Source organism: Acomys russatus, chromosome 1, assembly GCF_903995435.1.
Source record: "Acomys russatus chromosome 1, mAcoRus1.1, whole genome shotgun sequence".
NCBI lineage: Eukaryota > Metazoa > Chordata > Mammalia > Rodentia > Muridae > Acomys > Acomys russatus.
The window spans coordinates 86390223-86413793 of NC_067137.1; the positions used below are offsets into that span (position 1 = coordinate 86390223).

General features: G+C 44.7%; 1 protein-coding gene across 1 annotated transcript; it reads left to right on the forward strand.

Moving 5' to 3' along the window:
* The first annotated feature begins 2329 nt into the window (after nt 1-2329).
* On the forward strand, nt 2330-23416 carry Ppp1r36 (protein phosphatase 1 regulatory subunit 36). Its single transcript, XM_051147835.1, has 11 exons — nt 2330-2407; nt 3739-3803; nt 11694-11780; nt 12844-12941; nt 13020-13086; nt 14348-14446; nt 18523-18657; nt 21424-21466; nt 21779-21957; nt 22208-22396; nt 23071-23416. Exons 1-11 carry the CDS (start codon nt 2339-2341, stop codon nt 23252-23254), a joined length of 1215 nt encoding a protein of 404 aa, XP_051003792.1. The 5' UTR covers nt 2330-2338; the 3' UTR covers nt 23255-23416.
* The last annotated feature ends 155 nt before the right edge of the window (nt 23417-23571 follow it).

Here is a 23571-nt window from a genome sequence, read left to right on the forward strand (position 1 = left end):
ATTGTGAGAATTTTGTACACATGTATATATTATGCCATATGTGTGCCTCCTGCTTTTGGACATCAGAAGAGGTTGGATCCTTGAAACTAGAGTTACAGATGTGGTTATGAACCACCATGTGGGTGCTGGTAACGAAACCCAGGTCCTACACAACAGCGGCCTTAACCTCTTAACCATCTCAAGCCCTGCTCTCTAGTTCCTATAAGATCTTAAGGATGGGGGCTGGAGAGATGGTCCAGAAGTTAAGGGTACTGATTGCTCCTCCAGAGGTCCAGAGTTCAATTCCCAGCCACCATGGTGGCTCACCACCATCAATAATGTGATCTGATGCCCTCTTCTGGCCTTCGGGTATACATGCAGGCAGAACACTGTATACATAATAAATAAATCTTTAAAGCAAATCTTAAGGAGTTTCTCTTGATTAGGCACAAACACTTTCATGGGATACATGTTATTAGATACTTAGAAGGTAACTTTTTATTTCTATTTTATAACAGTATAAGCTTTAAAAAGTCTGTTACCTTTGTGTTGCCTGTGCTTGTGTAGGCATGCGCTTCCCCTGTGCATATGATGTCAGGGGGTGATGCTCTGCAGTCAGCCTTCACTTCCACCATGTGGGCTGCAGGCCCACCTCACCTTCAGAGGACTGGGATTACACTGCACCACCATGCCTGGCTTTTCGTGTTAATTTTAAATAATGTTTTAATTTTCCAGGAACTTCCTTTCACCTTAGTTTAGACCGAGGTTAGAGACAGGTGAGATCTATAAACCCTGTTAGCATTTAATATATTTAGGGGGATTATGGAAAGAGGTTTATTCTCACGTTCCCTACGAATTGTGACTCGGTTCCTTGGTCTTAGTCTTCTCTGGGACTTTATCTCATTTTCTCCTGGTTCACTCCACTCCAAGTTGTACACATAGGTTGTTAAGTACTTCTTGGCATCTAGGAGATACCCTTTTTTCAGCTAGTAAGCAGGCTTTGCCCTTTGCCTCAGCCTGCACTGGAGATGTCCGGATGGATTCCCACACATTTGATTTAACCTGCTCAACAGCACTGACTCCAGTGACTAGGACAGCAATGAATTGATTACAGTTTTAGACTGGAAGGCTGGGAGTCTAGGGCAGGCAGTGACCTGCTTGTTACCGTAACTGTAAAGTTTACGGGCATTTATACGTGCATATTTATTGTGCTTCTCATACTTAGTCAGCTGTGGGGATACAGAAGCAGAGCCAGTAGGTAATCCAGTAGTTTCTTCACCTGGCATTGCCTGTGTTGAAGGGGGAAAATAGCCCAAATCTGCCTATCAGTTCAGCTGCAAAAAAGAAAGCGCAAGGTAGCCCGAGGTCAGTGATCTAAGTTCGCTTGAATACCGGTCAACACTGAGCACATTAATTGCTCTTGTTTTAGAGCAGCACTAATTTGGGGTATTTATTAAGGCTAATGCTTTATACTGTACTGGCTAGGTTTATGTCAACTTGACACAAGCTAGAGTTGGAGAGGACAGAGCCTCAGTTGAGAAAATCTTATGATCTGCCTGTAGGTATGTCTGTGCAGGGCATTTTCTTACTAATGATTGATGAGGGATAGCACAGCCTATTGTGGGTAGTCGTTCCTGGCCTGGTGGTCCTGGGTTCTGTAAGAAAGCAGGCTGAGGGATTTTGGGTTGGGTTGGGTTGGGTTGGGTTGGGTTGGTTTTTTGGTTTTCAAGACAGGGTTTCTCTTTGTAGCCCTGATTGTCCTGGAACTCGGTCTGTAGACCAGAGTGGCTTCAAACTCAGAAATCGGTCTACTTCTGCCTCTCGAGTGCTGGAATTAAAGGTGTGTGCCACCACCGCCCTGCAGATTCGGATATTTTCAGATGTAGGTTAAAACCAGGTTCCACAGAAACAAACAAAACAAAACAAAAAACCAGGTTCCACTAGTTAAGCAGAAACTGCCCAAAACATTTTTATTTCCGCATCCATAATTTCTTACAATGACCGAACTCTCCAGCCTAGGTCTCACTGTGTTTCAGATTCGTTGGGCTAGCCATGGCAGTTCTGAATAGGCTTTTCCTGTAGGAATTAAAGTCTGGGTGAGGGTTTCATTGGGGGAAGTGGGGGTGGGGGTGGGGGTGGAAGAGTGCGGGGCAGAGACGCGGGTTACCGCAGTAAGCCTCAAGTCCGGGCAGGCCCCACCGCTGGGGGAGGGACTGGCAGAGCGCTGGGGGCTGGGGAGGAGGGGCCGGGGGGCCGGGGGCGGGGCGAGTGTCCTCCTCGGGCGGAAGCCCCGCCCATCGGGCGCCAGCTGGCGTGGCCGTATCCCAGGTGATGGCGGTGTGATGCTCTGGGTGAAACCATGCACTCCGTACCTGAGTTTTACTCCAAGAGGAAGCCCTTGGACGCGCAGTCCTCTGCCAGGTTGGACGTAAGTGCAGCCTGGTCGCACTCTCCCGGGGCCCGCGACAGGAGGGCAGTGCTGACCGGGACCCGCCCTCGACGCGTCAGGCGGTATAGCTGGCACCTTGGGAGCCCAGGGAGACTCCATGGGGAGGCCGGGGCAGCGCTTGGGCTCCTCCTCCACAAGCGGGTGGAGGCCTTCGTCTTGTGTCTGCAGTTTTCAAGAACAGGGGGGCCTGTTTGCCTCCAAAAACAAAAATGGAGAGGTGTGTTGTTGGAATTGAATTCTGTCTGGCTCCCCACGCAGAGATGTAGATTATTATGAAAGTTCATTCCCCATTGTTATGTGGTTGTGAGATAGGGCAGTCCTGCTGCAGGAGTTCTGGGCTCTGGGTAGGACCCCGGGAGAGGAAGGGCTGGTTGTTTGCTTTCTACCTACTGTGTGAAATTCTGTCCCTGAAGGTCAGGGATAACGTCACAGCCGGCTGTTTCTTTTTTATTTTTTGGTTTTCCAGGACAGGGTTTTTCTATGTACACTTGGCTCTTCTGGACTTGCTTTGTAGACCAGGCTAGCCTCAAATTCACAGCGATCTGCCTGCAGAGACCTCCCAAGTGCTGGCATCACAGATATGTGCCCCCACATCCGGCTGCTTTTTAATTTTTTTAAATGGGAGTCTAACAAATCTAGATTAAAAGCTGCTGTATGGCATCCTCTGAATGGCTATAACTAGCCTTGAGCTAAATTTCATTCTTTTTCCCTTCCCATCTTCCTCTTTTCTGTTCTACTTTCCCTCTCTCACCCTCTCTCCCTTTTTCACGTTGAACCCACATCTGAAAACGAAAAGGATGAAATCAAGAACAATGGAGAGATGGCTCAGCGAATAAGAGTACTGACTGCTCTTCCAAAGGAGCCAGATTCTGTTCCCAGCACCCACAAATAGGCTCGTGGCTGTAGTTAACTCCAACTCCAGGAGATCCAATGCCCTCTGATGGCCACTTCTAGCATTACACATCTATGATGTACAGATAGATACGTGCACAAATAAAACACCCATACACACAAAATAAAATTAAAGAATAGACTGGGTGTCACTTAGGTTGGGTGTTTGCCTGGCATGTACCCATCCATGTTTTGGATCCCGATCCCCAGCAGCACATAAGCCAGGGGTAGTGCCGCACGCCTGTAATCCCAGCAATGGAAGGATAGGGACAGGAGCGTCAGAAGCGCAAGGCCATCACCGTTGAGATTCATTCGATAGAATTAACGAGGGAATAGCAGGGCTTAATAAAGGTTTATGAGGACATGCGGTTGTAAAGTGAATTTTAGTTATATATGATAAAAATCATTTCATTTTACAGCAATGTGGACTACGATTAGGAATGTGGTACTGGAAAGATGAAACCAAAACTCTGGAATTTAGAAGGTAAAGTTTAATAAAAACCTTTTTTTTTAAAAAGCATTTTTTAATGACAATTACATGTCCTGGGGACAGAGGGTACTAAACCATACAGAAGAGTCTTTTAAAAAATAAAATTAAATCCCACGATCTAAACATAATGATTTCTTTCTTTCTTTTCTTTTTTCTTTTTTTTTTTTTTTTTTTCTTCCGAGACAGGGTTTCTCTGTGTAGCCTTGGCCATCCTGGACTCACTTTGTAGACCAGGCTGACCTCAAATTCACAACGATCTGCCTGCCTCTGCCTCCTGAGTGCTGGGATTAAAGGCGTGTGCCACCACGTCCAGCTCTGTTTTTGTAGCCTTGGCTGTCCTGGACTCGCTTTGTAGACCAGGCTGGCCTCGAACTCACAGAGATCCACCTGCCTCTGCCTCCCGAGCACTGGGATTAAAGGTGTGAGCCACCAGGCCCAGCCATAATGATTTTTTTTTTGAACAGCCTTAAGACATTGTTTTTTGATCATGCCTGGTGAGTTGCTTTCTACTAGCTACTGTATTCATCATTTAAATAACCCTTTGAAACATTTGAAGAGTTTGTTAAGGAGCTGAGGTTTATAAGACGTTAAGTAAGGAACTTGAGGGATATTAAATGATGTGTCCCATTTAGCTCACGGGGAACTGAGATGGTTTAAATGTAGATCTGCTTGACTCAGAGGCCATGTTCTTAACGACTTTGTAGGCTTGCCTTTGGAGTTATAGTCTCACCATTTAAATTAACAAGATGACATTATACCTTCTGCAGCTTATAGTAAATTTTGTAAGGCTAAAATGATTGGATTGGGGGGTGAAAGACTAGTTTTAATCTTCTTTGGGGGGAATGCTGGCTGAAAGAGTGTATCTAAGCCAGGCATGTGAGTACACTTACATATCACACACTTGTTTATTTAAAGATACATGGGGTTTGTCATGTTTGGGGGTTGAACTCGGTGCCTTAGAGTTCACTCTGTCACTCAGCTACATTCCCAGCCCATACGTGATGGCTCCTCTCCCACCCACTCCCATCCCACACCCCCAATCCTTATCCTTAGTCACCAGCGGTTAGGGGCTGGGCTGGGTGTTCTAGGCTTTTAACCTTACACAGATTTGCAAAACTGGCAAGGAAATTTTGCTTAAGGCAGTGCTTCTCAGCCTTCCTAAGCCCAAGACCCCTTAATACAGTTCCTCATGTTGGGGTGAGCCCCCCCATGCATAAAATTATCTTTGTTGCTACTTCATAACTGTAATTTTGCTACTGTTATGAGTTGCAATGTACATATTTTTGGAGATAGAGGCTTGCCAAAGGGGTCACGGCCCACAGGTTGAGAACCACTGAAAGAAGAAAGATCAGAAAAATACTACAAGAGAGCAGCAGGCCACAAGGGAGAAGATACTTAAAGGCCCCATTATTGCGTGGGGCCTCCTTTAATGGAATTCAAGAGGAGGAGTTTAGTTACTAAGGGCCTTAGAACAGGTCTTTCTAGGGAAGCGTGGTAGCACAGCCCTTTAAACCCAGCACTCAGGAGGCAGAGGCAGGCAGATATCTGAGTTTGAGACCAGCCTGGTGTACAGGCCAAGTTCCAGGAGAGCCAGGGCTACACAGAGAAACCATGTTTCTGGAAAAAACCAGAAACGAAAAAGAATTCCCTGTGGTTGAGTGCACAGTGGAGTGGGAATGGTTTGGACTTCACAGCCGTCTCCACCCCCTTACTTGTGCCACCAACACAACCTTGCTTAGGGTCCCATGCTTTGCCTCCTATAAATGAGTACACTAATGTTCACTTGCGTAGCTGCAGAGTAGACTTTGCGATGGAGCAGCCTAGCTTCTTTACCTGCGGGCACTATGCAACACATCATCTCCAAGCCAACTAGCAACCTCGAACTTACACTGGTGTCGGGCTACATGTTTGCCACTCCCTGTTTCTTCTCCCTTAACAACAAACTTAAACGTTTCTACCCAAATATACTGGGATTTGCTGGGATTAAAGGTATGCACCACCACTGCCTGGCTTCTTTTTCTTTCTTTCTTTCTTTCTATTTTTTTTTTTTTTTTTTTTGTATTGACAGAAAATTCTTACTGTTACCACTTCCTCTGTATAGCCCTGGATGTCCTGGAACTTGTTCTGTTGACCAGACTGTCCTCTAACTCAGAGATCCACCTACTTCTGCCTCCAGAGCGCTAGAATTATAGGCGTGCACCACCACCTCCCAGCCAACAAAATAAGTTTAACAAATGTTTATTGAAGCCAGGCACATGTGTGGTGGAGCACGCCTGTAACCCCAGCACTCGGGGAGGCAGAGGAAGGCCTGGTCAAAAAAAACAAAAAAAAACAAAACCCTCCAATGTTCATTGAGCATGTCCAGTTAACTAGTTGTTAACTGGGGACCAAATGAAAGGGCAGCGGCAGGGAAGGGAGTCGTACATAGTGATACAAGTGGAGATTCAGAGTCAGAATTAGCTCTGCTGATAAATATAGAAAGCTGGGTGGAAGATGAAGAAATACTAAACAGGATGTTCAGATAAAGTTGGCAGGCTATAATGCCCAAATGTGAAGGGAGAAAGTGGAATATGTGGCTAGGTTGCTTCCCAGGTACCTGAGGTGACTAGCATTGTCACTTCCGCACATACAGAATAAAAGATGAGCCAGCAGTGGCACACACCTTTAATCCCAGTACATAGGAGGGAGGCAGAGGCAGGTGGATCTCTGAGTTTGAGGCCAGCCTGGACTACAAAGTGAGTCCAGGACAGCCAGGGCTACACAGAGAAACCAACACATGAAAACAACACACACACACACACACACACACACACACACACACACACAAGATGAAACCAATGGTTTGTTTAAGGTTGTTATGACAGGCTCACATGAGAACTAAGCTGCTGGGCAGGAGAAGCTGGAGGTCAGGAAAGGAGTTAGCTTAAGCACTTGTAGTTTGTACTTAAATTACATAACTCTAAAGGCATTGCATGTATTGTCAAATAATTCAAAGACTTCACATTAGAGTCAAAGCCAAATGTTTCTGTTTTATTTTTGCCCAGGACCTTGTACAGGCCAGGCAAGCATTCTAACACTAAGCTACATTCCAGCAAGCATTATATTTTATTGAATATATTTATTTCAGCATCTCTGAGTAGCTTGATATGTTCAAAGCAGCCATGTAGGTTTGCCCCTGCGACATCACACACAGTGAGTGTGACCTAGATGATGAGAAAGCTTAGGGGATCAGAAAGTCTAGCCACAGAAGGGCAAATAGAGCACAAGAGGATGCAGGCACAATCTTAAGTGACATGCATTCCATGGACTGAATTCCTGTATAAATGAGGTTAATTGACAGTACTTTTCAAATTAAGCTTTGGTGTTGATCTCATAGTATTTCATAGTTAAGATGATGGATAAGTTTAAAGGGAAAATATTAATATTTTTATACTTATGAAATATATTAATAAGCTAAAGGTTATAGGTTTTTCTTTTATGTGCATGTGTATGAGGTACCCATGGAGGCCAGGCACACCCACATTTTTAGTAGTTTGTTATGAAATTGTTGTGAATATATGTGCTGATTGGACTGACACTAATTTTGGAGACTATGAATCGTTATGACTTCAAATGCAGGTTTTGGAGCTAGGCATGTGGTTCAGTTGGTAGAGTGCTTGCCTCCTCTATGTAAATCCCTGCGTCCAGTCTCCAGCATTGCATACGACTGGCACAGTGGTCGGTGTCTGTAAGCCCAGCCGGGGGAGATAGAAGCAAGAAGATCCTACGTTCAAGGGCTTCCTATGCTACCTATGGAGCCTGAGCTATCAAACAAAACAAGTAACAATGAAATAAAATGGAGCTTATAGCTTCCAAATGCCTGTAATCTCAGCACTTGGGGTTTGAAGCAGGAGAAGAAAGAATTCAAGGCCAGTTTTGGCTCCCCAGTGAGCTCAAGGCTAGCCTAGGCTAGAGTTCTAGGCCTCACTTTGAGACTCTGCCTCAAAGTCAAAATAAAATATCCCCCAGTAAGATGAAATTAATTGCATATTTCATCAGAGTAGACAAGTCTATAAATGATTTCATCACAAGAAAATGGTAAGTGCCTGAGGTGCTGGGCGTTGTCAATTACCTGATTAGACCATTAATTACAGTTTGTGTACATTACTCCAGTATCACACTATGTGCTCCGCACACACATTAAATTATGCCAATTAAAAAGAAAATAATAGGGCTGGGGAGATGGTCCAATGGGTAAAGTGCTTGCCATGTAAGCCTGAGGACCTGTGTTCGGAACCCTCATGGACACATACAATGCAGTCCCAGCAAAAACAGACTGACCTGGGAGCTCACAGGCTAGTTAGCCTGGAGTAGATGACGACAGAGCAGAGAGAGGATGACACCTCACCTCCAAACAAGGTGGGAGGCAAGAATTTACTCCCAAATGTCCTAACCTCACACCTGTGCCATGCCACGTGCATGTCCACACTCACACACATCACACACACACACACACACACACACACACACACACACACACACACACAATGACTCCCAAAAGTTTTCCTCTGACCTCACACATGTGCCATGTCAAATGCATGCCTCCCCACAATCAATCAATCAATCAATAAAATAGAAATCAAAACATGGAAAAATAAATATAGATTGCGAGACATAGTAATGGCCAAGAAATTCTATTCACAAAAATGTAAATTTAGAGTAACTCTATAAGAGTGTGAGTTACTTTTTTAGAAAACAGAACGTTGTAATGGTAAGTATCAAAAGTAGTGGTTCCCTGCCTTTAATCCCGGCACCCAGGAGGCAGAGGCAGGTGGATCTCTGTGAGTTGAGGGCAGCCTGGTCTACAAAACAAGTCCAGGACAGCCAGCACTACACAGAGAAACCCTGTCTTGAAAAACAAAAAGTAGTGGTTCCCTTCATAGGAGAAGGTAAGTAGTGACAGTGAGGTAAGATGCAGGGCGCGTTCTGAGGCACTGGAAATGGCTCACATATTGTGGTAGTTACTTGGATATATATATAATCAAATTGTATATTTGAGATTTATATGTGGAATGTAAATGATGCAAATCTAAAGGATAATCCCCACCCCCAACCTCAGACTGTGTAGAGTACACACACCAGAATAGCTAGGGGAGATTGAGGGCTACATGAAGACAGAGGTGCCCTGTGTGCCATCCTCCTTATCCCTCAGGGTTTTTTACAATTATTTAAATAATTTATTCAATTACATACCGATTCTTATCCCCTCACTTGTGTCTTCCCATTCCTCCCTCCCTCTTTCACCCTATTTCCCTCCTCTAGGCCTGTGACAGAAGGGGACCTCCTCCCCCACCATATGATCACAGCCTATCAAGTCTCATCTGGATAGCCAGCTTCCCCTGAGTGCCACCAGGCCTCCCTACCAAGGGGAGGTGGTCAAATAGAGGGCACCAGAGTTCATGTCAGAGGCAGTCCCCACTCTCCACACAACTGTGGAGAATGCACTCTTTTTTTGTTTGTTTGTTTTGTTTTTCAAGACAAGGTTTCTCTGTGTAGCCTTGGCTGTCCTGGACTCACTTTGTAGACCAGGCTGGCCTGGAACTCACAGAAATCTGCCTGCCTCTGCCACCCAGAGTGCTGGGATTATAGATGTACGCCACCATGCCCAGCTTGAGTGTCACATAATTTGATCAATAAATACTTCAGTATATCCTTCAAACTATAAGCACTTTCATAGAAAACCTACTAAATTGTTGTTTATATGCCTAAATATAAGCCTTAATATCAAATGTTTAGTTGCCATTCAGCTGGCTCCTAGTGTCTGATATATTTTATGTTTGTTCCAGTCAGAATTCAAATAAGGCTCAAAGATTACAAGTGCTCGATGCGTGTTTCTGTTAGTGCACACATTAAAATTTTTCAGTAAATAGCCTCACTAGACTCTCAAGAAGGTGATTACCCTTTAAGGCTATTATTGAAAGAAGCCTTTTGTTTTGTTTTGTTTTTCAAGAGAGGGTTTCTCTGTACAGCCCTGGGTGTCTTGGAACTCACTCTGTAGACCAGGCTGGCCTCAAACTCAGAAACCCAGCTGCCTCTGCTGGGATTAAAGGCATGTGCCACCACTGACTGGCTGTGAGAAGATGCTGTTTAAAAAGTTATTTTATTATTTCATGTTATGGGTGCTTTGCTTGTGTGTACTTCGTGCCTACAGAGACTGGAAGAGGCATCAGATCTCCCAGAACTGTACTTACAGATGGTTGTGAGCCACCATGTGGGTGCTGGGAATTGAACCAGAGTCCTCTGCGAGAGCAGCCAGTGCTCTTTAACGACTGAGCCATCTCTCCAGCCTTTAGGAGCTAAGGTTTTATTACAACATGGCTATTGCCAGGAGGTTGGCAAACTTCCTAGAAGGAAGTACCAAACCAACTTTACTGTTCCCCTGGGGAAGAGTATCTCTCAAAACATTTCCTTGTGGGGTCTGAAAAGGAGGTCATGGGGGTTTGTAACATTGCTCTTCATCTTATGTGAGTGAGTGAACGTGAAGAAAATCCTTCTGTCACTGCCTAAACTTAATAGTAAGACACAACTTTGGGCAGAGGCAAAGCTTCTGATTGGGTTTGAAAAGTAAATTGTAAGCCACCAAACTGTTGGGCTGCGACTTTATATTCCAGAGTCTATGTGTTGGCTCTACTCAGACGCCATCTTCTGTCCATTGGAATTCCTCGCACCTGCTAGGGCCTCAGTCTATATTTGTTCACCATACTCCCTTAAAGCTCCTGGGTTGTGTGGTTGAGGGAACTTGTCATGATTTTACTGAGTCCTAGCAAACTGTCAGGCCACCTTCCCTGAGACTGAAGCCCAGATTGTGCGGACAGTAGAGAGAGGGACAACACCTCCCTGGAAATGCTTAGATGTGCATATCCTTAGCACTCTACTCAAACCTTATACTCCCTTCCAGACTCTGCTCTGGACCTCTTTGCCCCTTTTCCCAATATCGTTACATTGAATAAAACCTTTTCTGTTTTCCCTTTAAGAAAACACACACACACACACACACACACACACACTAGCCAGGCAAGGTGGAGCACGCCTTTAATCCCAGCACTCAGGAAAGCAGAGGCAGGCGGATTTCTGTGAGTTGGAGGCCAGCCTGGTCTACAAAGTGAGTCCATGACAGCCAAGGCTACACAGAAAAACCCTGTCTCGAAAAACAAAAGAAAACAACCCCCAACCTAAAGTACATACACACATTACACATTCTCTCTCTCTCTCTCTCTCTCTCTCTCTCTCTCTCTCTCTCTCTCTCTCTCACACACACACACACACACACACACACACAGACACACACGCACCACATACAACACACAGTCAAAATGCTGAAACCTTCCCAGAGCAGTGATACTGAGATGGCTGCTTAGGAGACCCAATGCCTGGTGATTAGGTGCACAGCTGTGTGCCTAGAGGACATGGAGGCCTGTTCTGGCTTTACCCAGTCGACATGTTATCCATAAGCCTCCCTTCTTCTCAAGGGTGAAAGCGATGGCTTTAATATTTTCCTCATAAAGTTCCTATGAGGGACAAGATGGTGCCTAAAAATATCTGGCCTGTCACAAGTCCTCAATACACTTCCTAAAACACTTAGGAAGTCTTCTGTATTTATGAGCTTGCTTTGTGACAATACTCCAAGACGTTCAGATAGAAATGGTTTGTGCATAATGATATTCTAGAAGCTGACTGTGAGTTGGAGGTGCTACCCTTCCTCTTCATTGTGGCCCCATGTGTATATGTCCTGAGCTGAACACTGCTAATGTATGCCAGTCTTCAGGCCACATGAGCTATGTCCCTGGTAGGATCCGCTTTCCCCCTGGAAAAGGTCAAGTCCCTAATCATCCATTTTCGTTGCAGTTTCACACCTGCAGTGGAACTGAAGGAGAAAGGCAAGAAAGGAAAGGCGGTTCACTTTGCTGAAATGGACGGCGCAACTTCAGAAAGGTGGCTCACATGGACCACAACATCCCCCAGTGGACTTGCTTGTCTTTTCAAACTCAAAGAAATACCAATCCCATTTTCCTAGGTTACCATGAAAACAGCCATCAAGGGAAACACAGACAGTGTTTCAATTATTGCAGGAGTTACAAACAACCCCTAGACATTCATTTGTTTGATGACATGGCCACTAACACATTTCAAACTTGTTACAGCTTTTTTTTTTCAATCTGAAAAGAAGAGTGACACTAGAATTTCTTTCATCCATCCATTTTTCCATTCATCCATTTGTAGTGTTGGGCCTTAAACTGGAGCCTCAGCACATTCTAGGCAAAGTAAAGGACATCCTTAACCCATTAAATGATTTAAACAGTCTTTTTGAAAGCTGGGTGTGGTGGCACACACCTTGAATCCCAGCACTCGGGAGGCAGAGGCAGGCCGATCTCTGAGCTGAGGCCAGCCTGGTCTACAGAGTGAGTTCCAGGACAGCCAGGGCTACACAGAGAACAAACAAAAACAAAACAATAACAAAATGATCTACTTGAGTTTACACTTTATGTCAGTCTGCATGCTTCTATCCCTAGCATGACAGATACAATGCACAATAAAGTGCATTTTGAAGCAATACTACATTAAATGGAGCCCATGCGCGACACTCAAATCCTCGTTACTTTACAAGCAAATTCCCTGTGCATCTCAGGATATATTAGCTACAATTACAGCTTTTAAAATTCTCCCTGAGGGAGAGAGGAGCAGTGGCTCAGAGGTTAAGAGCACTGACTGCTCTTCCAGAGGACACAGGTTTGACTCCCAGAACCATCACAGTGGCTCCATGAGCACAGCACTGTGGGAATGTGGTGCACAGACATACACGCACTCCTTTAATCCCAGCACTTGGGAGGCAGAGGCAGGCAGATCTCTGTGAGTTCGAGGCCAGCCTGGTCTACAAAGGGAGTCCAGGACAAGTAAGGCTACACAGAGAAACCTTGTCTCAAAAACAAAAACAAAAAACATCAAAGGCAAAAACAAAACCAAAAAAATCACCTGAGACTATTATATTTCCAAACAGGTTGACAGATAAAAGGTTTGCCTCGAGGGAGGAAAAGTCACAGAAGGCCTCAGAGAAACGATGCCACCAGGGCAACATCACGCTGGAGGATGTCAAGTGTGAGCCACTTTCCTCATACCCCTTGCTGGGATGTAGCCTCCAGCCTCTTTGTTAACTGCCTTCCTCTCTCCTTGCAGTTGTTGCGTTGCTTTCACTCCAAGACACTGAAATGCAGCGGGTCTGCTCTTTCACAACGTTTATGAGGTAAAGCTGATGAGGCAGCATATGTCCTTCCCTTTTCTCCTGCCGTGATTTTTGTCTAATAAGTGAAAACAGGTCTGGTTCTTAGAGGAAGAGCCTGTGGCAGCTATCCTCTCAAAGACTAGATTAGGAGAGAGTCTGGGGGAGATCCCTAAGGTCACAGGGGCCCCAAGTCACAGGAGCACCAACGTCCGAGAGCGCCCAGTAAGAGCAGGCTGCAGAGGGACAGCCAGTATTTATGAGAGGCTACCTCTGGGGTAAGGTGTTTACAGAAGAGTGGGAAGAGAGAATGTATGCTTCATGCATTTCTGTACTTCTGTTTGTATGTTCAGATAGAGTTATGCTATGGAGATTTTCTCTGGCAGTTAGGTTTAGCAGCCCAGGCTGGCCTGAAACTTGAGATCTTCGAGATCTTCTTCATTGCTGATGTCACAGGTGTGAGCCACTATGCCCAGCCTGTACATTTTACAAAAAAAAAAAAAAGGAAATATGTTACTTATAGAACGAATACTTGTAAACTGAAAAAAAAGTTAATAATTTCGTATGTTGGTGGGAGGGAGGGCTGGAGAGATGGCTCAGAGGTTAAGAGCACTGGCTGTTCTTCTAGAGGTCCTGAGTTCACTTCCTAGCAACCACACGGTGCCTCAGAACCATCTATACTGGGATCTGATGCCCTCTTATTGTGTGCGGGCATACAAGCAGACAGAGCACTCGTATACATAAAATAAATAAAAAATATATTTTTTTAATTTAGTATCAGTCGGGCGGTGGTGGTGCACGCCTTTAATCCTAGCACTTAAGGAGGCAGAGACAGGCAGCTCACTGTGAGTTTGAGGCCAGCCTGGTCTACAAAGTGAGTCCAGGATAGTCAAGGCTATGTAGAGAAACCCTGTCTCAAAAACAAAAAAAAATTTTAGTATCTTGGGTGTGGTGGTACACACCTGTAATCCCAGTACTCAGGGAGGCAGAGGCAGGTGGATCACTGTGAGCTCAAGGCCATCCTGGTCTACAAAGCAAGTCTAGGGCAACCAAGGCTACACAGAGAAACCCTGTTTCAAAAAACCAAAAATAAAATAATTTAGTATCTTACTTCCCAGCAATGACTTCTTTAGGTGTATCTTAGACCTTCATCACAACGGCTAGGAAGTTAATTGTGTGATAGACTTCTATATATCCCTACACAGTGTCCCCAGGATATTTCATGAGAAACCTGATGTCTGAACTGGGGAGTGTTGATTTCTTGTTTTCTTGGATTTCCCTGTAGAAATAAGAATCTCGATAGCTTCCTAATGGCACTGTTGTACTATCTGTCCTATTACTTGGAGAAAATCTCAATGGAGAAGAAACCCCAAAGCTACATGGTGTGAGTAAGGGTTTTTAATGGCCTTAGAGCTTCGTTACTGGCAGTGCTGTCTAGGGGGAGGGGTGGAGGCACCTTGAAGTCTTTCTGGTCTAGGAAACATTTTTACACCCAGGAGGGTTTGCTTTGTTTTAAAGCTCACTGAGCGGTTCACACAGGGTTTCACACATGGTGAAACATTCCAACAAGCACAGGTCAGGACTGCTCAGTGAGGAGATGGCCTTGTAGCCATGTTTGTAATTTTCTAATTCTGTTTACTTGTTTGTTTATTGGTGTCTCAAGACAGGGATTCTCTGTGTAGCCTTGGCTGCCCCGGAACTCGCTCTATAGACCAGGCTGGACTTGACCTCACAGAGAGCCACCTGCCTCTGCCTCTCAACAGCTGGAATTAAAGGGGGACACCACCACCACCCAGATGGTGGGATGTTTTTACTTTTTTCTGTAATCTTTAGAATCTGGTGTCTCTTATGGTCTCAATTCAGATGAACTACTCTAAGGGCTCAGCAGGCGCATTTAGCTGGTGACTTCAACACAGAACCATGCAGCCAGTGTGGAGAGCTCTCTCTCCCCCTCCCCCACCCCTCTCTCTCTCTCCTTCCCTCCCCCTCTTTTATGATTCTCTTATGCTTACAAAATTCATGTTAAAAGGTTTGTACACAACTAATAATAAAAAGAAGCTAGGGGTTTTTTGGGGGGGGCTGTTGTTTGTTTTTAAGTAGATTTGGCTGAAAATAAAAATTCCCCGTCAAAGCAAAGGAAAATCATCGCCCTGGTTTCTTCTTAAACTGTCTGTAGAAAATGTGACTGTGCACCCTGTTAGGCAGCTGGTGGCCTAGAGATAAACACCAGGGCCAAAATCTGGGAACTTGGAGCCCAGATCACAACAATGCCTCTTGGGCTTGGTGACCTTTCACAAGCCATGGAACTTTCCAAGTGCCCAGGCTGCCCGTCCCCCTCCCCGCTCCCCCCTTTCCCCCCCACACCCCCCCTCCACCACCCCCACCTCACCCCACCCCGTACGTGCAGAACTGAGTCAATGATTTAGCTGTTAGGAATGCTGGGTAGAGCCATTAATTTGTTGCTACAGAATGTTTTTAAAACATAAAACTCTGGATCTGATCAAACAGTTGGAGAAACATTTTGTGAACTAACTGGTCAGTGTGCCTGAAGAGCAGTTTTTTAAGGGACCTGATGAATTCTTCAGACACTGCTGTGCCTGTAATGCTGCTACAAAATACGCAACATGAGTGTTATTTCAGGGTGGCATTTGACAGCAGGGCAGCCAGAGCATGAAGTGTTTCTATGGCAGCACCAAAAGCCAAAGCCAGTGATGGCATACAAGGTTTGAGGAGCCCTTTGATTCCCAAACTGAACTCAGCAGATTTTTATGGCTCTTTGGCTTGTTATATTCTTCTGGTTTCTTCTAATTCTGAGACTTATTACTAATCTAGCTGTGATATTTGTTTTACGTATTAGTTTATAAGTAACAGAGAAGAAAGGTCTCTGGGTTAGTTTTAAATGGATTCAAACTAACTAGAGCACAGTGGTATAGGAAAACACGCCAAACCAAATCTTAAATTATGGATGCTGAAAGTCATGATAACCTGTCACCTTCAAGTGTCCAGAAGTCAGTTGGTTTACTGCATTGTAACAGAGTTAAGTGTAGATTGTGCTGGGGTATTTGCACAGAGGAAAAAAACTGAGTCCAGTCACACAAAGTTAGTAAGTGCCACACCCTTAAACCATAACTGACTGTATGAGTGATATTCCTTTCCTCCCTCTTGTGTTTATTTATTCTGAAAAGTTCTTGGGGTTTTTTGATAGATAAATAATAATTGTAGGCCAGGCATGGTGGTGCACGCCTTTGATCCCAGCACTTGGGAGACACTGACAGGCAGATCTCTTAGTTTGAGGCCAGCCTTATCTACATAGTGAGTTCCAAGTCAACCAGGGCTACACAGTGGGATACCCTGTCTCAATAATCATAGTAATAATAAAAATTGTTACTATTATTGTTGCTGCTGTTTTGTTTTGTTTTGATTTTTCGAGACAAGGTTTCTCTGTGTAGCCTTTGCTATTCCAAACTCACTTTGTAGGCCAGGCTGGCCTCAAATTCACAGAAATCTACCTGCCTCTGCCTCCCCAAATGCTGGGATTAAAGATGTGTACCAGTACTCCCAAATTTATTATTAATTTTTTATATATTTGTATATATTATTGTTATATATTTGTTATAATTTAAGATTGAATTGATTTTTTGAAGTATTTTTGGGATGGTCTTATTTAGCCCAAATGGTCTTGAAATCAATATGTATCTGAGGTTGATCTTGAACTCCTGACCATCCTCCCTATCAAGTGCCAGGATTATGTAGCACTGTGCTACCATGCGCAGCTCAGAATTGACTATTTTCATTCATAACATCCCTCTGTCTGATTTTGGATAATGTTTTCTGCTTTTGTTTTTTTATTAATTTATTTTTATTTTTATGTACATTGGTATTTTGACTGCATGTATGTCTGTGTGAGAGTGTCAGATCCCTGGAACAGGAGTTACAGGCAGTTGTGAGCTGCCATGTAGGGGCTGGGAATTGATCCTGGGTGCTTTATTGTCCAGGCTGGCCTCAAACAAACACACAGAGATCCACCTGCCTCTGCCTCCAGATTGCTGGGATTAAAGGCATGTGCCACGATGACTACCGCCACCACCACCACCACCACCACCACCACCACCACCACCACCACCACCTGGCTATGTCTTCATATAATTGTTGTAGCTACACAAGGGGCATTAATTTGTCACCATTGAGAGCACATTCTGTTTGCTTTCCTGTAACACTTGACGGTATTGTCAACAGAACTGCTTCCTCCTATTATGCTGTACTGCAAACACTTAAGATTAGACTGCAGACCTGCTGTAACCTAAGAACCAGCATCTTCTACCGAGCTCATTTGCAATTCAATCTGAGCCAGGCTGTGTTTTCATAGGGAAGTGATGTTCTTATACACGGTGCCAAAAGCCACAGAGTAGCAACCAGCAAACAGTGCCCTACCAGACAGAGTTGGGCTCAGAGCTGAGAGCAGCCTGCATTCAGACACAGAACCCTTCAACTTACTAGCAACACCAGGGCCCTAGGGAAAGCTGAGGTGGCTTCAGGAAACCACAGGAGTGGAGGAGCCACCAGCTGCCCCAGCAGCCAATGTGGATACCTTGTTACTCAACTGTTCTATAGGAATTAGGATTCCGTGTGAATATAGTTGAGAGCACATAAAGAGCATAGAGCCTAAGAGATCAATACTAGAGATGCTGACTCCACAGAGTAATAGACATTAGAAAACTTTGAGGGGCAAGGCCGGGTGCTGCACACCTGTATTCCCAGCACTCAGGAAGGCAGAAGCAGGCGGATCTCTGTAAGTTCAAGGCCAGCCTCTTCTACAAAGAGAGTACAGGACAGCCAAGGCTATACAGAGAAAACCTATCTTGAAGGCCCCCCTCCCCCGCCAAAAGAACATTGAGGGGTCACAGAGATGGCTTGGCAGGTAAGAGCACTAGCTGCTTTCCCAAAGGTTTAAGGGTCAGGTCCAGGCCCCACAAGGTGGGTCACAACCATTCATGACTCCCGTTCCAGGAGACGCAGTGCCCTCTTATGCTTGTGTGGGCACCAGACACCTATGCAGGTCACTTAACACACACGCAGGCAGGGCGCTCATGCAAATAAAACAAAAATAAATATATCTTTTGTTTGTTTGTTTGGTTTGGTTTGTTTTTCAAGACAGGGTTTCTCTGTGTAGCCTTGGCTGTCCTGGACTCACTCTGTAGACCAGGCTGGCCTCGAACTCACAGCGATCTGCCTGCCTCTACCTCCCGAGTGCTGGGATTATGGGTGTGCCGCACCACACCCGGCCTTAAATATATCTTTTTTAAAAGAGAGATTGTGAGGATTTTTCCCTATGCCAAAATTCAAGCAAGTCAAATTGGTGAGTGAAGTTTGTTGAGTCACCACTATATCTTAAAAGTAGGCTATACTTATGACTTCTAGTTAATTAATACAGACTTTCTCCCCCCCCCCCAACCCCCCCAGAGGCCTGGTAGAGAAGAAAGAGATGGAGCTGGTTATGAGCAAGTTAGAAGATGCACAGAAGTACCTGGCGCAGAAGTATTGTGTGCTCGTGCTGGGCGTGGGTATGGCAGATAAGCATCACATGAACTGTGGAAAGTACGCATGCGCTCCCGGGGCCCTTAGGCTGGTGCATGCCTATCGCCTTTCCACTTGACCTCTGGTCCCCTTGAAAAAGTGTTCCCTTTGATGGGGCTCATGTGAGAATCTGTCCCAAGCACTAATGATACTGCTTTGAGAGAGCCAAGTAAGTATGGGAGGAATTCCAAAGTCCCAGCTGGCATTTAAAAACTGTACCCCATCTTGGGATGACATCACTGTTCTCTCAGCAGAGTCTTGCTCAGCTTGAGGACCTGGGTTGTGTGGCTGTCTCAGAAGGAGGCCAAGTGATAGCCAGTGTTGAAGGAGGTGCAATGTCTGTTTCGCTTGCAGCAGCTGCAGCTGTAAGAACCACCACAGAGTCGACATTACCTGTTGGAAAACTAAGTTTTACCTCAAGATGACAGTGTCTACATATTGTAGCTAAAACTTTTTTGTTTTGTTTTTGTTTTTGATTTTCAAGGCAGGGTTTCTCTGTGTAGCCTTGACTGCCCTGGACTCACTTTGTAGACCAGGCTGGCCTTGAACTCACAGCAATCTGCCTGCCTCTGCCTCCCAAATGCTGGGATTAAAAGGGTGCACCACCATCACCTGGCTGTAGCTAACACTTAAAAGAGGCTCACAGCACAGGAAAATTTGGGCTTAGAGGACGGGAAGCTTTGGTTGCTAACTCTGCACCTCCTGAGTAGTTTCACAGCAGTCCAAGAGCTACACCTTGAGCAGAGTTTGACCAAAAAGTGCAGATCTTTAGATGCTCGTGTTACATATTAACGGCAACCGTGGTGTGTTGGTGATGCCTGTCTGCTGTATGAAACACTGGGGAGCTGAGGCAGGTGGATTGCTTGAAGGCCTCCCTGGGTGGCACAGTTATGCACTTAGACAAAAAACAAACACAAACAAACAAACAGAAGATTCCAGAGCCCTCTCTAGCATTCCCACATGTGGGGCCTTAGTTTATGAAGGTTAAGAAATCTCTTACCATTCATTCTGCATTGTCTTGGTTAGCTTGGGGTTTACGACAAATGCTCTTGAAAGTATAAAGGTTTACATAAAGCGTCAAGGTGTTTTATCTGACTGTCTACCTATGTAGTTTTAACTTCACCAAGGAAGAAATTTGAATTTGCATAGAATTTGTATGTCTCATAACAAACAATGGTCAGCATTCGACTTCGCTCATTTTTTTTGCCACCTATGCCCAGTAGGAAAACAGTCCAAGTGTTTATATATATGAGTTTGTCCAACTTGTTTCTGATGCTGTGTGATGATTCTACAAATTCTTCCTCTGTTAAACTATTTGCCTTCCAGCTGGGCGTGGTCGCGCATGCCTTTAATCCCAGAATTTGGGAGGCAGAGGCAGGTGGATGGATGTGAATTCAATGCCAGCCTGGTCTACAAAGTGAGTCCAGGATGGTCAAAGCTACACGGAGAAACCCTGTCTCGAAAAACCAAAACCAAAACCAAAAAACAAAAAACAAAAACAAAAACAAAACCCCAAAACTATTTGCCTTCCTTTCTTAGTTAAAAAAAAAAAAAAAAAATCACATTAAAAATGCTACCTTTTGGCCAGGCGTGATGGCGCATGCCTTTAATCCCAGCACTCAGGAGGCAGAGGCAGGTGGATTACTGTGAGTTTGAAGCCAGCCTGGTCTACAAAGTAAGTCTAGGACAGCCAAGGCTACACAGAGAAACCCTGTCTCGAAAAACTTTAAAAAAAAAAAAAAAAAGATACCTTTTGATCCATTTGATATATGTCATATTTAGGATGGGAGCTTGAGTCTAAGATGCTTCTTCCTTGATAACATTCTATTTTTCCAATCTATTTATCCAATCTATTTATTAATGAGTTTTTATTTATTACAGCATTTTTTTGTTTATTGGATAAACACTTTTTCTAGTATTTTAATCCAATCTTGGAAGTTCAGGCTGAATTTTATTGATTGGTGTTTCTGTTCTAAACAGAACTCTACACTTTGTTGGGTTTTAAAAAAATTAACATTTTTTATTAAAAATATTTTATATGAGCCAGGCATGGTGGTGCACACCTTTAATCCCAGCACTTGGGAGGCAGAGGTAGGCAGATTGCTGTGAGTTCGAGGCCAGCCTGGTCTACAAAGTGAGTACAGGATGGCCAGGGCTACACAGAGAAACTCTGTCTCGAAAAACCAAAACAAACAAACAAACAAACAAAAAAACCACCACCAACAACAACAAAAATTTTATAAAATATATTTTGATCGTGCTTTCCCTGCCCTATTTCCTACCCACCCAACTTCATGTTCTTTCTGTTTCTCTGTTTCTCTCTTTAAAAACAAACAACACACACACACACACACACAGTCGAGCAATGAGAGGCAGCTGATGAGCACCATGGGAATACAGAGAAAGAACTGGACTTCAGTCTAAACTTCAGCTTCCTCAGTGTAGCATAGAAATCACAATAACCAATGTAAAGTAAAGGCCTTGGAATGTTCTGGCCTGTGGTGAGGAAGAGCATCATGGCGGGAGGGCATACCAGGAGAAAGTTGCTTCTGTCATGGCAGCCAGGAAGTCGAGAGAAGTGGAGTCCTGAGACAGTCACCTTCAGAGCATGTCCCCATGACGCAATGCCTCCAGCCCGCCACTGCCTCCTGAGAGTGCCACCAGCTGGCAACCACACCTGTGGCCCTGGGAACCTTCCAGATCCAAATTATAATGGAGCCACCAGCTAGGATCCTGCCCTTTGGGGATGAGGATTATCGCCAATGGCTGTGATTTGTTGTGTTGCAGGGAGAAAATATCAGACACACAGAAAGACTGGAAATTCTTTGAGGTAAGCCCCTTGAGACTCTTCATTTGCTGTGAAAACATCATACAGCAATAACCAGTGGCCATTTGGCAGGCACTTCCCTTTTAGCAAATATCCTCTTTAAAAAGGATGATAACGTATTGTTTGTTATACCTTAGAATTTTGGCCTGATTTTCCACCTATAAATGTGAGTACACTTGTGATTCTGAGCAACTGCCAGGGATAGCGAGCAGTTGGGTCATCTGGGTTTGTGTCTGCTTAGGGATACTGTGGGGGACAGTGGAGGTTTTTTCATCACGTTTCTGGGTCTTGTGACTCTTCTTTCTTCTCTTTCAGTCCTTTTATACTTTCTGCACGTGCATAGCTTGGATTGTCTTCCGGCGTCAATACTTGACAGAGATTGAGGAAGAAATAGGAAGGCTTTTTCGTACCAATATGTTCAACATTCCTCGGAGGAAGCGCCAGGATGAGGAATCGGGAGGGGAGAAGAAGCGCATGACATTGGTACAATTCAGGTGTGAGCTCTCGCTCGTTTCCTCTATGTTCTTGGGAGAGAAGTCTGTCTGTGTAGCTCAGGCTGGCCCCAGACAGCTCAGGCTGGCCCCAGACTCAGAATCCTTGTACTGTAGCCTCCTAAGCAGCTGAGATTACAACCCTATACCACTCCATCTGGCTTAGCTGTGACCATTGGGACCTTTCCTCAGCTCAAGGATATTTATAAGAAACAGAACCGTGTGACATCACTGCCCCCCCTTCCTCCCACAGGAGAATGATGGCAAAACGTCCAGCCATTAAAAAGGCCGTGGACATGCGCTCCCCGGTCTTGTCTACACTTCTGCCGTCTCTCAGAGAAAAAGCTCAGCATATCAGTGAGAAAAAGTATGTGGCAGGCATGAAACTCCCACCCCGAATACAGAAAGACATAGCAAGTCTGGAGTCTGTGGCTATGCCAATGTAAGTGGCAAAGTGCGTGGTGGGTGTTGCCCTCTGGCAGGCCTGGAAGGACCTGGGGCTTAGATGCTGTTCCTCTACTGAGCAGAAGAAAACATCTTCCTCATGCTTTCCTGACCTGTTCCCATGGCAACCTCTGCCTTCCTGACCTGTTCCCATGCCAACCCCCATCTCCTAACTAGAGAATCTCCACTAGGCCCATCTGTATTAAAAAAAAAGAAATCCCTAGAAGTTGTGCTAGACTCTAGATAGTTGTTGCCTGAAGGAAGGAGGGACTCTTTAGGGTTGAGGGTCTGTTATAAGAATTCATCTTGGGGAGGTGTGGGTTGAGCCAGAACAGAATCCTGCTATGGATTGAGTTTCAGGCTGGTAGGTAGGGGCACTGTAGTGGTATGAAAACAGGTCTGGCTCTTAAAAGTGTATGTATGTCTTAGCTTCCATATATGTGTGTGTGTGCATGTGTGGATGTGTAGGTGTATGTGTGTGTATGTGTGTATATGTGTATGTGTGATGTGTGTATGTGTATGTGTGATGTGTGTGTGTGTGATGTGTGTATGTGTGATGTGTGTATGTGTGATGTGTGTATGTGTGTGTGTGTGCCACAGACTGATAATCATACTCACAACCACAACTGTGAATCCCTGTCTTTGGCCTAACTGTAGTAATTCTTTTTACAGAGTTGGCATCTTGGGGGAGCCTCGAAACCTCTTCAACCCTCATACTCTCCTCCCCCTTGAACAAGAAGAAAATGGAAAACCAAATGGAAGAAGTTCTTCCATAATAGAGAGAAATAACACAAAGATTCAGGACACGCTGAATTTGGTCATGACAGCACTGTCTTCCAACAGCAGCCCTGATTAATCCAGTTTGTTCCAGTTCTTTATTCAGGTCTCTGTATTTGAAGTAAACTACTTTGACTTAACACTTTATAAATAGGGTTAATAGTTAACATAAATAGCTATTTAAATTGTTTTCTGTTAAAAGATAATAATTCAATTATTAAAGGATTTTAGAATGCTCTTAGAAAAGCATATTTTCCTATTTTTACTAGTTTTCTTTGTGAGTGTGTGCACAGGTATATATGGCAGTTGTGTGTCTGTGCCTGTGGAGGTCAGAGGACAGCCCTGACTAGAAGGACTCAGGGGACCTGAGAGGGGACAGGAGGGGATGGGATTAGG

Excerpts from the sequence above, each read along its gene's own strand:
- Ppp1r36 (XM_051147835.1), top strand. The coding sequence starts at position 2,339 with ATGCACTCCGTACCTGAGTTTTACTCCAAGAGGAAGCCCTTGGACGCG. Across the intron at positions 14,447-18,522 it reads AAACCCCAAAGCTACATGGT|AGGCCTGGTAGAGAAGAAAG; the intron begins GTGAGTAAGGGT and ends CAACCCCCCCAG. Across the intron at positions 21,467-21,778 it reads AAGACTGGAAATTCTTTGAG|TCCTTTTATACTTTCTGCAC; the intron begins GTAAGCCCCTTG and ends CTTCTCTTTCAG.